Here is a 17,711-nt window from a genome sequence, read left to right as displayed (position 1 = left end):
CCCCCAGGTCCAAGAAATGTGCTTACAGGTAATGAGATTAACCCAGGCATCCAGGGAAACAGTAAAATGTAAAAGTCAAAAGGGTGTTTATAATAACAAGGGCTACTATTTATTGTATGCCAGATACCATGCTGGATGTATATAGTCCTCAGAATAACCCCTTAAAGCAGATATTATTTTATCCATTTCAGAGATCATCAAGAGTAAATATTTGACCTTAAACATACTTTTAAATGGCTTCACAGCAAACTCTGCTTCTTTTATGGAGTCCTGAAGCCTAATCTAGTTTGATTGTGCTTGGGTTGGGCTCAGGGGTACAGGGTAGTGTGGCCCACACCAAGTGCTGGATCACAAAATAAACCACCACCTTCCCTCAGTTACTGTCCGTGATTGGAGGGGTCCGGGGGTGGAGGTAAGGCATGAGCCCCTCCCTGCTGCAGGCTCCCTCTCTATGATGTATGCTTAGAAATGCCAGTTTCAGAACGTGGGATGGGGGGGGGCGGGTAGGGTGGTGGCTGACATTGCTTCCTGCCCCAGTAGTTGGGGAAAAGGCCCTGTGCCCCTGTGTTTCCATAGTTTTTCCCCTGAAGCTGTCCACGCAGTAGTGCAGATTGATTGATTAATTAGATTGGAACCCACTCACTTGGTAAAGAGTGTTTTATTGTTTTCTTCTTTATTATTTGACACCCCATTGTAAATTATTTCAGTCTTAGAGTATATGAAAGGAGGCTACTTGGTATGTGAAGTCATGATAGTCAATTGTAAGGAGGAAGTTTTGTTTTGTTTTGTTTTTTCAAGAATCAGCATACTTGTAATAATGTTTGGTAAAAAACATGTATCAAAAAATACGGGCTGACAGATTTTCTGTGGAAACGTGGGTGTTCCTGCCTCCACACTGGTGAGTGAATAAAACATGGGACACTTTTGAAATAATAAATACCACCTGGACACAAGAAAGACCTAGAACTTTGCAGACTTGCAGATAGCAACATGTTGCAGGAATTCCCTATTTCCCAAGTACTGTGTGTGTGTGTGTGTGTGTGTGTGAGAGAGAGAGAGAGAGAGAGAGAGAGAGAGAGAGATTTCCTGCTAGGGTAGAACAGAAACTTGCAAAGAACTTGTTCTATACAAAATTGTGCTAGTTAATATTTTTATGTCTCGAATCTTGAAGAAAGAGTTGGCATTAGGAAGACCTTTTTTAAAAAATTTTATTTATTTATTTGACAGAGATCACAAGTAAGCAGAGTGGCAGGCAGAGAGAGAGGGCAAAGCAGGCTCCCTGCTGATCAGAAAGCCTGATGTGAGGCTTGATCCCAGAACCCTGGGATCATGACCTGAGCCAAAGGCAGAGGCTTTAACCCACTGAGCCACCCAGGCACCCCAAGAAGGACATTTTTTAATAGAAGCAATATGAGGCATTCCAGAGTTAGAAATTTATCTTATATAATTATAGCAGTCATTGAAAGGAATGGTGCAAAAAGCTCATTTTTTTTTTTCAGTTTCTCCAGCCATCTACAGTTTGAAAATTACCTTCCTGAAATTCTGTTGACTAGCCTTGGAAAATGTTATTCCCTACATCTATAAAGTATTTGTGGGATATTCTTAGTAGGGAAATGTCTCTGTGGTCAAAATGCCTGATTTGATACCCTTGCTGGCTACTCAACCTTGGGAAAGGTATGTCCCTGCAGGGGAATGCCTAGAGGGCTGCATGAGTACCTGTGTACAGCTGCTAAGGTTCAGGCCCAGCTAGCGGTGCATTCACAGTGAATACAACCATCCCAGCAGTATTACTGAAAGCTGTTTTATAGTATGCATTCTGTTGTTTTCAGTATCTTCCTCATCACCAAAGAAGGTTTAAATATAAAATCACTCCTTGAAATTCAGCCATCAGTCAGAACAACCTATTCCAAAAGCTGTCCATGTCTTTATAGATGTTTATGTATACTCAGATGAAAATGATGTCTTTTCATAGTATTCATGTTCTCCTTAGCTTCCATAAGCACTGGGCATCAGCACACATACAGCCTCTGTCTCAGAGTTCAGGGCAGGCCTGTGTAGGGCCATGGACTTACTCCCATGGGTCAGCTCCATACCTGGCTCACCTGGAGTATGGGCACACCCAGAAGGGGATTACAGAGCTAGTGCCCCACATCCTGCCTGTCTTGATTTAGAAAAAGGAAGAGCAGGCATTATAAAAGAAGGGTGATAAGGATTGTCTACTTTTCCCCAGGCTCTCTCTCCTCTTTTCTCCCAGCCCTCATACTGCTTATTGGGTCCTGTGTAAGCTTTCCAGTAAAGATGACAACATCGCTCTTTGGTTACAGAAGTACCCCAACCTTTGGTTTTCCAGAAGCTTTGATATTCGTTTAGGTGAGAGCTTCTAGGAAAGGGAAGAAAGATGATGTTTATAGCAAAACCATTGAGCAGAACTGAAGAGAGTGCAACACTGGACCTATTTCAGGTCAGGGTTGGAGGTCTCCTTGCTGGAAATCCTTGTCTTAAGTTAATTATACTTTTCAAATATCAGCTTTATTGAGATTCTGTTTACACACCATAAAACTTACCCTTCTAAAAGTATACAATTTAGTAGTTTTTATATTCACAAAGTATACGAACATCATTACTGTCTCATTTCAGAACATTTTTATCACCCCCCAAAAAAACTCCATACTCATTAGTATTTGCTTCCTATTCTCTCCAGCCCCTGACAAACACTAATCTGCTTTCTGTCTCTGGATTTGCATATACTGATCACCTCATATAACTGGAGCCATATAGTCTGTGGTCTTTTATGCCTGGTTTTTTGCACTTAGCATAATGTTTTCGAGGTTCCTCCATGTTGTGTCATGTAGCAGTACTTCATTCCTTTTTATGGCTGCCTGATACTCCATTATATGGACATACCAGATTTATTTATGTATTCATCAGTTGATGGACATTTGGGTTGTTGCCACTTGCTGACTATCATGAGTAATAATAACTGCTGTGAACACTCATATACAATTTTTGCATGGACCTAAGTGCTCAGTTCCCTAGGGTAGAGTCACAGGCTCAGGATTGCTGGGTTGCTGCCAAACTGTTTTCCAAAGTAACTGCCCCAGGTTACAATCTCACCAGCATAATGATACATTTTAAATTACTGGTTATCTAATCTTATTAGGATCTCAAGGTTTCCATGGCTCCTATCAATTTGTTAAGGAACTCCTGGGCCATCTAGTAGTGTTTTCTCTAGTAGACCAAACCCTTTTTGAAGGAAATATATTTCAGTTTCATGACAAAATCTTATTTAATTCGTTCAAAGTTCTCTTTTGAGTGTAATGAATATGACATAAAAGGACATAAAGGGACATAAGCTGCCTTCTGAAAGACAGTCTGTTTTCTTCTTAAATTATGTTAAAACTGTATTTATGACTAGCAGAGTCTGAAACTAGATTAATTAAATAAGTGTGATTAGACAGAAGAAAATTAGAAACCATAGGTTTCTAAAAAGGAAAGTCAAGGCTTATGAAAAATTCTCAAAGGGAAGAGAGAGGGAGAGAGCACAAGCGGGAGGAGCAGGAGAGGGAGAAGCTGGGAGTCTCAGCAGGCTCAGCAGGGAGCACATGCGGGACTTGATCCCAGGACACTGAGATCATGACCTGAGCCAGAGCCAGATGCTTAACCGACGGAGCCACCCAGGTGCCCCTCACCTAGCTACTTCAAAAAATTTCTTTCTATGACTTCATTGATTCTTTAGTTTCACTTTTTTTCTCTCGAGACCCCCATTCACATGTTGCTTCCCCTCGCCTAGTAGAGAAGTGCCTTGGTAATGAGACCTGTGTCCCCAAGCGTGTGTGCACACATCCTTCCTCCCAATCTCTCCAGCACCACCTTCCCAGAACAGGCCAAAGGGCTCTGCGCATGAGAGTATGCCCAGCTGTTCTCCAACATAGCTCTCTTGGGGCTCTCCTATTACCATTCTGACTGCCAGGATCTACAGAGGTGTTGTGATACTTGTGCTAAGATAACTTTGACTCAGATGATACCAGTCATGAGAAAGTTTTAAAATGTCACCAGATCCTGATGGAGTGGTTTGATATGGAGTTGGCTTCAGCCTCTTGCTGCTTGGGTCAGGGCCAAACTGTTTTTGTGGACCTGGGAACCTCTGTGCTCTCCCATGGCATGGTGTGGGTGTGGCATGGACCCTCTGTAGGAGGTAGCAACACTGGAAGAAAGGGAGCCAGCCCTGCAAGATCACAGGCACCTGGCTATGGGCAGTGGAGGGCACATGCTGGCTATAAGGCCTCTGAAGAAATACTTTCTTTTTACCTAAGTCTAAACTACCATGTGTTACTAGAAAGGGTAACCTTGAGCAAGTCATTTAATTTGCTGTGATTTTTATCTATACAAACAGGGTTATAATGAAACTTAATATAGGTAAAATGCCAAAAAGAGTACTTGGCCCATAATAAAATTACCAAGTAATTATTCAGTAGTTGTAATTATTATGCTTATATGTGGATTTTCAAGAGGGAATACCTTACTAAGAAAGAGGATTTGTTGCCTTTACAGGATTCCTGGAGTGGTTTTGAATACCTACATATGAGGCACCTCTGCTGTTTTCTTAGATACTGACAAAGGCATTCACAGTGGGAGTGCAGGCAATTCCTAGAGGTGGGCCTCTTCTCTTGGATGAGCAAGTGTGCACCCCCCAACTGCTCTCATCCCCAGGAGACATTTTTCTTAGGATCCCCATAGGTTTTTCTCAACACTGCCAATTGGCCTGCTTCTAGAACTACTATATTCTTTTTGAGTGTTGGGCCACAAAAAAGTATAAAGTGATGAGAATTATTATATTATTTACAAGTAACCAGATGCATTGACCTAATTTTACAAAGCGTGGAAAGTTATCTTTACAACTGAAAATAATATTCCTGTCTAAGTTGAATACTATTAGTAATGATTCAGGAATAAGGAAGATATTATTTCTTAGACTGCACTGTGATTATATCTAAACTATAGAACTTAACAGAAATGTTTGAAGCCTGTTATCTTCTTCTTTTTTTTTCTTTAGCTTGTTGTCTTCTGATGAGTAGGCGTTCAGGCATGTAGAGCCAGTGCTGGGTGAAGGAAGATGCACAGCGTATGTCTTATAATAGCAGGTGGCCATCATCCAGTGCATAGAGGGTGACAGACAGATATGAAGGGAAAATGGTGGAGTCAGTCTTAAGCAACATTAAGGCTTAAAGAACAGTTCTAACTTCTTGGTTGCACAAGCCTTTTATACTCTTCAAAATTAATGAGAACCCAAGGAGAGTTTTTTAAATGTGGGTTATATTGATTAATACTTACTGTATTTGAGGGGTACCTAGTGCCTCAGTGAGTTAAGCATCTGCCTTTGGCTCAGGTCATGATCTCAGGGTCCTGGGATGGAGCCCCACGATGGACTTCTGCTCACCAGGGAGTCTGCTTCTCCCTCTGCCCCTCCCCACCTTGTGCTGACAGGCTCTCTCTCCAAAAAAATAAGATCTTTTAAAAAAGAGTCTATAAAAAATACTTAGCATATTTGAAATTAAAACTGAAAAAAATTATTTATTAGTTCACCTAAAAATCCCAATAATAAACCCATTAAATAATAACATAAATAGTATTTTTATGAAAAATATTTTATAAAACAAAACCACTTTAATGAGAAGAGTAGTATTGTTTTATGTTTTGCTGATCTCTTTAATGTCTGGCTGAATAGAAGACAGTGGAGTATCTTTTCTGCTGTGCATTCAAACTGTTATAGTGTCATGCATCCTGTGGCCTCTGGAAATCTCCACAGTGTACTCATGAAAAAGGAAAATAAAGTCCTAGAAAATAGTTCTGGCCTTGTAGGCCACCGAAAAAGGTGTCAGAGACCTCCAGGGCTCACAAAGTCCCACTTTGAGAAACATTAACTCCAGAGTTTTCCATTTTTCAGATAATCTGGGTTGCAGAGTTCTAAGTACTACTGTCATGGTAGGTATGGAGAAATTACCAAGTACATGGCCAATTTTAGGAACATTTTATACCCCAAATACATGCTGCTTGACTTAAAAAAATAAAAAAAAAAGATCTCTCTGAGTATGAGCTAACTCAGTGGAAAGGTTGCTTCCTTACGTGTTCCCTTCCTATTATAGTTGACAGCACCATTGTGGCTCAAATCTCCTGGAGCAAATTCCACTCTGTCCACACCCAAAAGAAAGTGATTCAGACAGTGTTAGATTACGCAGTGAAGACTTGGGAGTAGTAGTTAGATAATACAATATCAGATGAGGAAAACAACCCCGAAAATAACTCAGAAAACAGGCCAAGCAAACAGGTAGTATCAGTTAATCTAGTATGCAGAGGGAGAAACTTGCCACCTTTACCTTCTTCCAGTGGGCTGGAGACCCTGAATGTCTTAGTTTCCCTTACTTGAGTAGTTGGTTTTCCAAATGACGTTAATTATCTACCAGTCAAGATAAATAAGACTGAATATAATAAGACCAGAGGAAGTCGATCATTTGTTACACCAAGAATTTACAAAATTCATGTAAAAATACATAAACAGCATTGTTTCAAATGGCAGGGAAGCTGCTGTTCTCAGCCCAAAGTTCTCTAAGTGGATATGCCCATTTGGTGTTTTCTGAACATGCATAGCTTATTCAGTTCTGTGTACCATATTCTTGTCCTAGGATGGGGCACCTTGACTATTTTTAACCCCAGGAGGGACATCTGAGTGTTGACACCATTTCAGATTCTTATGCCAAATTTATGAGGCTTTTTCTGGAGATGCCCTCAAGTCGGTCTGCTACCCCTGTAATTCTTGTTAGAAACAAAGGAAGAGTTGAAAAACATTTTTTAAAAGGTTTTGTTTATTTATTTGAGAGAGAGAGAGCAAGAAAGAGAGAACAAGAGCAGAGGGAGAGGGAGAAGCAAATTTCCCCCACTGTGCAGGCAGCCACTGGGGGGTTGGATCCCAGGAACCTGGGATCATGACCTGAGCCGAAGGCAGACACTTAACTGACTGAACCACCCAGGCGCCCTGAGTTGAAAACCATTTAAAGGAAATCTCTGATCCCACATCCTGCTTATGCTGTTGGTCACAGGAGTGTCTTTGAAAAGAGTATACTTTGCATTTTGAGTAGTTATATCACTAGCTTATTCTATGCTCTTACTTTATATAACTAGACTATAAGAAAGTGATGGCTACATAGGATCTCTCTACTATCTTTACAACTTTCTGTGAATCTATACTTAGTTCAAAGTAAGTTTTAAAAAAGTCAAATGATTTATTGATTAAATAGTTTAAAAAGCAGTAATAGTTAAATAACTGTGAATTACATAATATTACTTTTCGGGGAGTTTATTTGAAAGTCCCAAAAGATACCAATAATAGCAATAGCAGTTGCCATTTATGCCACACTCAGGCACAAAAGTTACATTCTCTCTAGTCCCCACAACCACCCTGGAAACATGTCCACAGCCCCATGTGGGGCTCCCATGGAGGGAGGTCACAGCTAGGCTTAGACCAGACCTGTGTGTGACTAAAAAGGATCCTCTTTTCACTCTAAGACGCTTCTCCCCAGTGGTTACCACTGTTTTAACAGACCCTAACTTTTTGGTTTTCAAAATGGGTAGTAAAAGTAATATATGTTCTTGTTAAAATTTCAGAGTGTCCAAAAGGCATAAAAGTGAATATAAGAAAAAAAAGTACTAAGAGTTCTTTTATAAATCCTTCCAGATATAAAGTTTCATGTTTCCAAATTTTTTTTAAAGATTTTATCTATTTATTTGACAGAGAGAGAGGGATCACAAGTAAGCAGAGAGGCAGGCAAAGAGAGAGGGAGAAGCAGGCTCCCCGCCAAGCAGAGAACCCGATGTGGGGCTCGATCCCAGGACTCTGAGATCATGGCCTGAGCTGAACGCAGAGGCTTAACCCACTGAGCCACCCAGGCACCCCTCATGTTTCCAAATTTTAAAAAATATATGTATTTAACTTGCAAGCAAAATTGGATTTATAACCCCACACATTGTTGGGAATGTAAAATGGTACAGACTGTGTACAGCAGTTTGGCAGTTCCTCAAAAAGTTAAACACAGAATAACCATATAACCCAGCAAATCACTCCTAGGTTATCTACCCAAGAGAACTGAAAATGTATGTTCACTCAGAAACTTGTGCATGAATGTTCATAGAGGCAGTTTTCATAACAGGTGAGGGGTGGAAATAACCCAAATGTCCACGAACTGATGAATGATAATATCCATACCGTGGAATATTACTCAGCCAAAAAAAAAAGAATATAGTACTGACACATGCAATAACATGGACTAACCTTTAAAAAAATGATGCTCAGTGAAAGAAGCAGATATTAAGACCACATATTATATTATTCCATTTATTTACAGTGTTCATAAAAACAGCTAGTAGAACAGTAGCAAGAGTGACTGCAGATAGGCACAGCAGGGAGTGTAATATTGGCATGATAAAACATTCTGAAAGTAGTGGTGAAAGTTGCACAACTCTATGAATACATTAAAAATCAGTGCACTGTATACTTGAAAAGTATGAATTTTTTCATTTGCAACATATTTCAATTTTTAAAATGGGGTTTATACCCTTCTATGTTACTATGGTACAGTAAAGAATTCGAGGTGTTCATATTGCATCACATCTCACACAGAAGGTAATATACCCCTTTCAGCAGTCCCCAGAGACCCCAATCAAAATGCTACTCATTTTTTTGTGGCAAATACAATTTTTTACTATGGTAAAATATGCATAACAAAATGTATAAAATGTATTTTAAGTGTGCAGTTTGGTAATTATTTTAATGTGCATGTATCTTGATGTCTTCCCATTTAAAAGGGAAGACATCTGTTACTATAAATAAAAATATAGAAACTGCCTAATTTTCTGAGATGTGACCCAAATTTTTCTGCAGAATCACTTTATGCAATCTATAAATTAGGATATATCCTAAGAAGTTTATTCTGGCAAAATGAAGTTTTCAGATTTTTTTTTTATTTTTTTTTTTAATTTAAAGATTTTATTTATTTATCTGACAGAGAGAGATCACAAGCAGTCAGAGAGACAGAGAGAGAGGAGGAAGCAGGCTCCCCGCCGAGCAGAGAGCCCCATGCGGGGCTCGATCCCAGGATCCTGAGATCATGACCCGAGCTGAAGGCAGTGGCTTAACCCACTGAGCCACCCAGGCGCCCCAGTTTTCAGATTTTTAAATGATATTTATAAATGTAATGACTTTATATGTCCTTTTTCCCCCTCTATTTTAATTAAACATTATTTTATAAACTTTTTAAGAAATTAAAATATAAACTTTTGGTGGCCTCTGCCCTGTCAGGCAGCTTGTTTGTTGTTTTAAACATTTTAAAGGGATGGCTTTTTAGAAAGAATGAGTTTCCTATGCAACAAAGTGAAAGCTTATGCAAAAATGAGTAGTAAGGAATGAACTAACATGGGAAAAACAATACACTCTAACTGTGCCAAAAGTTAGCTTCAGCACAAAGTCTGTCCCAGTTAGAGGCTGGACTCATTTCGAGGAATGTGTGTGCTGCCCGAGAGGAAAGTTCTAGTTCACAGAGCAGCAGCAGCCATCTGAATCATATGTATTTTCCAAAACAGGAGAGAAGCTGATTTATTATAAGACAACGCTTTTTATTTAATGCATAGGGGTCCTATTCCTAAGAGTCTACATTAAAATATAAACTTGTAACCAGTCCAAACTTTTAAAATTAGCCAATAACATCCTCTAAATTAGCATCATTAAATTCAAATAGAACTTTTCGAAGGCTATGTTCATAGTACAACACTTCTCAAAGAAAATTCCAAGGGAACACTGATTTCTTGGGATATTAATAGCGATTACACCAAAAAGGATTTCATGGATATAAATTGAAAAACCTTCCGTTTGTCCAGAATTTACATGTGTCTTTTACACAAAGTTTTCCAGAATCTGCCATTCCAGTGTGTCCTGCTAAGCCACAGATACACTGCACAGGGCAACCCTAACTGACCACAGAATCCTGTCGTCATGGAGTTTATGGGACTCCAAACAACAGAAGCATGTATCGAGTACTTACTTATTCTGAGCATAGAAACCCTCATAGATGCTGTACATGCATGCAACTTTTTTAGTGTGTCACAGTACATAATAGGCAGAGCTAGAGTGAGACCCAGGTCTGACTCCAAGGCCCATGCTACACCCACACCCTCTAAACAACGGGCTTGAGTAAAGTCCTAGCATTGTCTTAGAAATGTAGTCAGGTCTAAGGTGAGAAACGGGTTATTTATTGGTTTAGAAAATTAGTCTGTCCCCGAACATTGCATTTCTCAAACTTACAAATAAGAAATGAGCATATCAAAGGTGCTAGGTCTGATTTCTGCAATGAAGTATGTAGGCGCTTGTGGGTATCAGTTATTCAGTCACCAAGTCTTTTTGACCACTTCGTATGAACTGGGCTCTTCTCTGCAGCAGTGGAAATAAATATCTGGGATAAATCCATGCCCATCCCCTAGGGAGCTCACATCAAACAGTGAGGGGATGGCAGAGAAACAGGAGTCAGGAGGCATGCTCAGTGAAAAGAAAGCAGCCAAACCTGGAAAAGGAAGTCCTGGGCACATGGCAGACAAGGAGCAAGTGGACAGCCCATGTCCTGTTGCCCCTCTCCCTCTCCCTCCGCCTCATCCAGAGGCACAGTGGGCCCACCCAGTTCCTTAGTCTTGGGAAGGGCAGTGAGAGGTCAGATGAAGTCACCTCTCCTCTGAGCCTTCCCTAACAGCCTTTCCTGACCTTAGCCAGCCCTGGTCACTCACAGCCCTGTCCATCACTCACACAAGTAGCGGCAGCAGCCTACTTCTCAGAAATAACCGAGAGAGAGAGAATGAATTTTCACTAGGCATTCCTTTTTTAGCGTGTGATTTCCTGCCTTTGCTTATTTTTTGTGCTTGATTTTGACCCAGAACCTGAAAATTCACAGGAATGATATTGAGCTGGGTGTCTATCACAGGCCACACTCTACATGGGCTTTTTCTGTTGAAATTGGTGTAAGAAATGAAAAGGAGGTGGGGAAGTGCTTGAGTCTTGCTCTAGTACATGATTTGCAGGTTCTGAGTTGCTCAGGTGTGTTAACTGCCCTTAAAACAGTACTTGCTATTAAACACTGAAGAAGTAATATGTCACGTTAGTTATTAGGGACACAAGCTTTTTAAAATGTAACTAACATATTATATATTAACATTGTTGAAACTTAGAGCAAAATCTAAGAAGCCGTTGTGAGATATGCATGTATGATACACACTCATACATATAGCAACTAAAACGGGATTTTTTTATTGTGGTAAAATGGACATAATACAAAATTTTCCCCCTTAACCATTTTTAGAGGCATTGAATGCATTCACACTATTGTACATCCATCACCCTCATCCATCTCTAGAATGTTTCCATCTTCCCAAACTAAAACTCCAAACCATTCAGCACTAACTGTCCATTTCCCATTCCCTCAGTCCCTAGCAACCGCCATTGTACTTTCTGTCTCTGTGAATTTGACTCCTCTAGGAATTTCATGAGCAGAATCAAAATATTTGTCCTTTTTTTGTCTGGCTATATTCTTTATTTTAGATAATTTGATAAATAGATAACTTTCTTTTTATCTGAGTAACGCATACCTGTTTTGGAAAAAGATAGGAAACACATAAAAGCTAAATGAGGAATGTGACTATCACTTCTGAGCTCTGCTCAGATACCCACTAAAATCATTTTTGTATCTTTCAGTCTCCTTTTCCTTTGGCTTATTACATGGAGGTACATGTATAGAAATATACATAAAGACATTGTAATTTGTTGCTGGCTTTTCACTTAAGGTATCAGAACCATTTTTCCATGTCTTTAAATATTTTCTATGTAACCATTTCAATGGCTGTATAATACTTCATTGGGAGATATATCATAATTTAATGAACAATATCCTTTCTGTTCTTGTGCAGTTTCAAAGACCTGTTCGTCTGTATGACCCTCTCTTCCCCATCTGAATCAACAGGGATGCTGAATGGTATCTCCCTGGCATTAGGGATGGTGTCTGTTAAGCAAAACTGCATAGGACCAGGTCATAAAGAGGCACTTAAGTGATGAATACTATCGACAACATCTTTTCTTTTTCCAGGACAGCAGGGCTTTTCAGTTTGATCGATACCCTGTGGCCTCCAGTGATGCCTCTGAAAGCACCTGGTCATGGCCAAGCCTGTGAAAAGGTAAGCCAGCATTTAAAGAGCTTCCCCTGGTCACTGCCTGCTCTATGCCAGTTGCTGAGCCAGGCCCTACCCCTAGTCCACATCCCTGAAAAGGATAGGTCCAGTGACTGTGAGTCAGGAGGACAGAGATTCAGACTTGCTCACCTCACTCCACAGTCCAAACTCTGGCTGCTTTCTCTGCTTGTGCCATACTCCCCATTCTTGAGGTTAATTTACGTCTATGTTTTTAAACCACAGCCATTGCATACCATTGCAACAATTAGGGTCTTAGCCTCATCCTAATTAAGACACAGGATGTTTTCCCCACCACCTCCCAATCACTATTAGAACCAAGCCTCAATTACCAGATAGAGGACAAACTCATAACCTAATAAATAAATTCCATGGATATTCTTTCAACCACCAGGTGAGCCAGGGATTTCCATTTTCCTGCAGCATCAAATTGTCGATGGTAGTTGCTCACATGTAGCAAAACTGATCAAAATTTGTCCCTTCTTCTCCATCCTGAGTTTTATCCAGCAGACTGACCAGCAGCTACTTTGGGCCCCAGCTCCCAAAGCTAAAAACGGGGGGCCATCTTGTTTATGTGGTAGCTGACTTCCTAGCAGACTGCTAGAACTATGACTCTGTATAGTGCTAGACCAAGAAAATAGTTGTCAAAAATGCCAAATTCTAGATTATTTAAGAGGAAAAAGTTTCTAAATATTTTCTGGGGGCGTCTGGGTGGCTCAGTGGGTTAAGCCTCTGCCTTCAGCTCAGGCCATGATCTCAGGGTCCTGGGATCGAGCCCCGCATCCGGCTCTCTGCTCAGCAGGGAGCCTGCTTTCCCCTCTCTCTCTGCCTACTGCTTTGCCTACTTGTGACTTCTCTGTCAAATAAATAAAATCTTAAAAAAAAAAAAAAGAAGAAGACTCTGAAGAATGAAATTTTTAAATGAAGTCTTGAATCCATAGTAAATTCAAAAAGTTAATTCATAAAGTTCTAATGCTTGGTCATAGATATAAACAACATAATCTATTTCTTATACAACCTTCCAGATAAAAAGAATGCATCTGTGAATAAATGTCTGTATATTAAAGAGTAGATTTTAATAGTATATTTAAATCTTTTACTAGCATATTTATGTTCTACCGTTGCCTTAATTTAAACAGGTAAAAAATCACATGCCTTCTCCTAGCTTCTGTTACATCCTTACTGCTCATCCAAATGTGGGGCAAATTGATATAATTGAAGAAGACCCCATTTCTAAACTTTACCAGCCTCCAGTTCCCCGCTTCTTAAAAGAAATTCTCCAGGTAACATCTGTGTTTCTAACAGGGTCTTTAGTTATTCTTACTATATTTTTATGCTTTTTGTGATGTTCTAATCATTTTCAATGCCTTTCCAGACTAATGATCTTAGTACCCGTTGCAGTTTCTATGCCAGAGTGATTTACCAGAGACCACAGGTAATCAATCCCTCTTCCTTTCTCTCTCTGATAAGGTGTTATAAAATTTATTAAAGGATAACCTCTCATAGAAATTAATGGAGTGCTAAAATAGAAAAGCATTTTAAAAATCCATTTATGCATGATCCATGCTGTGGCAATTAATCCATTCCTTGTGCAGGTGCAGCCGCCAGCCACTGTGGTAAGTACTGCTTATGAAACAACTTAGGCATAGCTCACGTGAAAGGTTCTCAGCCCAACACTGTGAGTTCTTTTCTGGCGCACAGACTATAGAAAGGAAAGAGAGGAGGTGGAAGAAGGAGTCTTGGGGTTGAGCTTAGCCCCTGTTAGAACTGTCCAACAGCTCTGAGCCATCAATAGGGAAAGGAAGCCCTGTAGCCCCAGGGAGGTCTCAGCAGTGCTGGGGAGCTGCAGCCTAGAGGAGCTACCTGTTGGCTGCCTTCCCACTCAACAGATCAGCAAGAAGTAGACAAGAGAAAGGGATGTTTTTGGCAAGCTGAACATATGGTGTCGGTTCTGCAAGAAAGAAACCTCTGGTTGACCTTAACTCCATGCAAATCTCACCTGCAGTATACAAAACATCCCATTGTTCAATCCTCATTTTCCTTTTCTCTGTTCACCTTTTAGTGAATTCGTACCTCTCCTAAGGAAAAAGAGAGTGATTAACGTTAGTTAGTCACAGTGCTTCCTGTGAGCCATCCCAGAATTTGGGTCAACAGGCACAGGGACAGGCCCACAGTGATGATGAGGTCCAGGAACCTGATGTGTCTCTTACCTTCCAACCCTGAAGTGAAGTGAAGGCTGACTGTGAACTCCCCCACCCACCATCTGCAGGACGCTCAGTATGTTAAGACATGCTTAGCATCTGCCGTATTCCTGTTATTCTCACACACATTCCAGGTTGTAGGGCTGTAACATCAGGCTCTGCAGCTGCCATTTACTCTGCAGATAGAACACTGTCCTTAGAGGCAATATACCCCATGTTCCTGTCCACAGAGCCTCAGTTGCTCAAAGCCCCAGCTGATAGCAGACATGGAAAATAAAAAACAGGTGTCAGATATACCATTTCTAGTCTCGACAATAGCCCCAGTGGATGGGCGCCCTAGGACAGAGTAAAACAAACTGCAGATCATCTGCCTCACTGGATGAAGAAACCCTGCATTGGGACTGGTTGAAAACACTGATAACCTCCTGCCCCAAGTTCTCTGCCAAGAAATATGCTTCCATTAGCCTAGGTGCAGCCTGCCAGCAAGTATGGGTTTCAGTGGGTGTATGTACTAAAGAATTGGTGGTACTTAGGACGTGTAGGTGCTTGGAACACAATGGAACAGATTCCTCAATGCACTAAAATCTTCCACCTTCTGTATTTTATTTGTGGAACAGAGAATCACCAGAAACCAACTTCCTCAGGGAGAAATTGAAACAAGCTAAGTCCCAAGGGCACTGTGTGTTCAAGTATACATTCTACAGTGTATACATTCTACAGTGACCATTGACTTTAAGAATGGCACAGTGAGTCACTGCAAGAACCTGAATTATCAAAGAAGATTCAGTTGTATTTTCATTATACAAATGGCTAAGTCATGAAAGTGAAAGACATATTTTTTGTATTTAACTTTTTTTTAAGATTTTTTTTTCAGTGAAAGGAAATAAATTTCCATTTATTAATATTACTAAATATTTTGCTTGCCACATCTCTCCACAGGCACTATAACTGATGACCAGTTATGACAACAGCCACCATTCAGTGAGCTAAATGAAATAATCTCTGTACCAAGCATAGCTGTTTACATACATTTCCTTACCTTTTTTATTTTTTATTTTTTATTTTATTTTTATTTTTTTAATTTCTTTTCAGCGTAACAGAATTCATTGTTTTTGCACCACACCCAGTGCTCCATGCAATACGTGCCCTCCATAATACCCACCACCTGGCTCCCCCAACCGCCCACCCTCCGGCCCTTCAAGACCCTCAGGTTGTTTTTCAGAATCCATAGTCTCTCATGGTTCACCTCCCCTTCCAATTTCCCTCAACTCCCTTCTCCTCACTAACTCCCCTTGTCCTCCATGCTATTTGTTATGCTCCACAAATAAGTGAAACCATATGATAATTGACTCTCTCTGCTTGACTTATTTCACTCAGCATAATCTCTTCCAGTCCCGTCCATGTTGCTACAAAAGTTGGGTATTCATCCTTTCTGATGGAGGCATAATACTCCATGGTATATATGGACCACATCTTCCTTATCCATTCGTCCGTTGAAGGGCATCTTGGTTCTTTCCACAGTTTGGCGACCGTGGCCATTGCTGCTATAAACATTGGGGTACAGATGGCCCTTCTTTTCACTACATCTGTATCTTTGGGGTAAATACCCAGTAGTGCAATGGCAGGGTCATAGGGAAGCTCTATTTTTAATTTCTTGAGGAATCTCCACACTGTTCTCCAAAGTGATGCACCAACTTGCATTCCCACCAACAGTGTAAGAGGGTTCCCCTTTCTCCACATCCCTTCCAACACATGTTGTTTCCTGTATTGCTAATTTTGGCCATTCTAAGTGGTGTAAGGTGGTATCTCAATGTGGTTTTAATTTGAATCTCCCTAATGGCTAGTGATGAATGTCTGATAGCCATTTGTATGTCTTCATTGGAGAAGTGTCTGTTCATATCTTCTGCCCATTTTTTGATATGATTATCTGTTTTGTGTGTGTTGAGTTTGAGAAGTTCTTTATAGGTCCTGATATCAACCTTTTGTCTGTACTGTCATTGTTGAATATCTTCTCCCATTCCGTGGGTTGCCTCTTTGTTTTGTTGACTGTTTCCTTTGCTGTGCAGAAGCTTTTGATTTTGATGAAGTCCCAAAAGTTCATTTTCGCTTTTGTTTCCTTTGCCTTTGGAGACATAGCTTGAAAGAAGTTGCTGTGGCTGATATCGAAGAGGTTACTGCCTATGTTCTCCTCTAGGATTCTGATGGATTCCTGTCTCACCAAGACAGCATGGTACTGGCATAAAAACAGACACATAGACCAATGGAACAGAGTAGAGAGCCCAGATATGGACCTTCAACTCGATGGTCAAATAATATTCGACAAAGCAGGAAAAAATATACAGTGGAAAAAAGACAGTCTCTTCAATAAATGGTGCTGGGAAAATTGGACAGCTCTATGTAGAAGAATGAAACTTGACCATTCTCTTTTTAAGATTTTTAAGTAATCTCTACACCCAGCCTGGGGCTCAAACTTACAATCCCAAGATCGAGAGTTACCTGCTCTACTAACTGGGCCAGCCAGGCACCCCCTTAACTTTTATTTTGAATAAAATTATTCTAAATTTTTAGATTCATAGTAATTATAGATTCACAATAGACTTCAAAGAAATATATAGTGTACACCCTCTCCTGTACTAACACCCCTTACCCCCAATAGTCACCATACAACACCCAATACAACACCCAAACCAAGAAACTGATATCAGTACTAATCTGGTTTCACCATTATAATTATGTTATTTCATGATCATTACACAAATGAAATCATGCAATATATATCAGTGTTGTTTCCTAGGCCAGCTGCACAAAGTACCAAAAACCAGATTGCTTAAAACAGCAGAAATTTATCATTTCACACTTGTGGGGGCTAGAGGTCTGAAATCAAGGTGTCAGCAGGGCCATGCTATGACAGCTCTGGGGAATATCCTTCCTCGCCTCTTCCAGCTTCTAGTGCCTGCCAACAATCCTTGGCCTTCCTTGACTTTATATACACATCACCCCAGGCACATGACCATCTTCACCCTATGTGTCTTCATGTTGTCTTCCCTCTGCACCTGTTAGTGTCCAAATTTCCTTTTTTATAAGGACTTCAGTCAGATTTGAAGAGAGACAGTTGTCATGATTTCATCTTGACTTGGTTAAATTTGTAAAGACCTAATTTCTAAATTAGGTTACATTCTAAAGTACTAGAAGTAGAACTTCAATTGATCTTTTTGGAGGGACACAATTTGACCTATAACA

General features: G+C 40.3%; 1 protein-coding gene across 5 annotated transcripts in view; it reads left to right on the top strand.

The window, feature by feature from the left end:
• Positions 1–17,711, top strand: part of SPIDR (scaffold protein involved in DNA repair) — a 676,929-nt gene that overhangs the window by 631,871 nt on the left and 27,347 nt on the right. For all 5 annotated transcript variants that reach the window (XM_047723664.1, XM_047723668.1, XM_047723665.1 and 2 more), the window contains 3 exons: positions 12,171–12,258; positions 13,410–13,553; positions 13,646–13,705. In XM_047723664.1, the coding sequence (XP_047579620.1) occupies positions 12,171–12,258; positions 13,410–13,553; positions 13,646–13,705 (292 nt within the window). The remainder of the gene's footprint in view (positions 1–12,170; positions 12,259–13,409; positions 13,554–13,645; positions 13,706–17,711) is intronic.

Source organism: Lutra lutra, chromosome 4, assembly GCF_902655055.1.
Source record: "Lutra lutra chromosome 4, mLutLut1.2, whole genome shotgun sequence".
Lineage (NCBI taxonomy): Eukaryota > Metazoa > Chordata > Mammalia > Carnivora > Mustelidae > Lutra > Lutra lutra.
The sequence above is the reverse complement of the archived record's forward strand: the minus strand, read 5'-3'. Positions and strand labels throughout refer to the sequence as shown.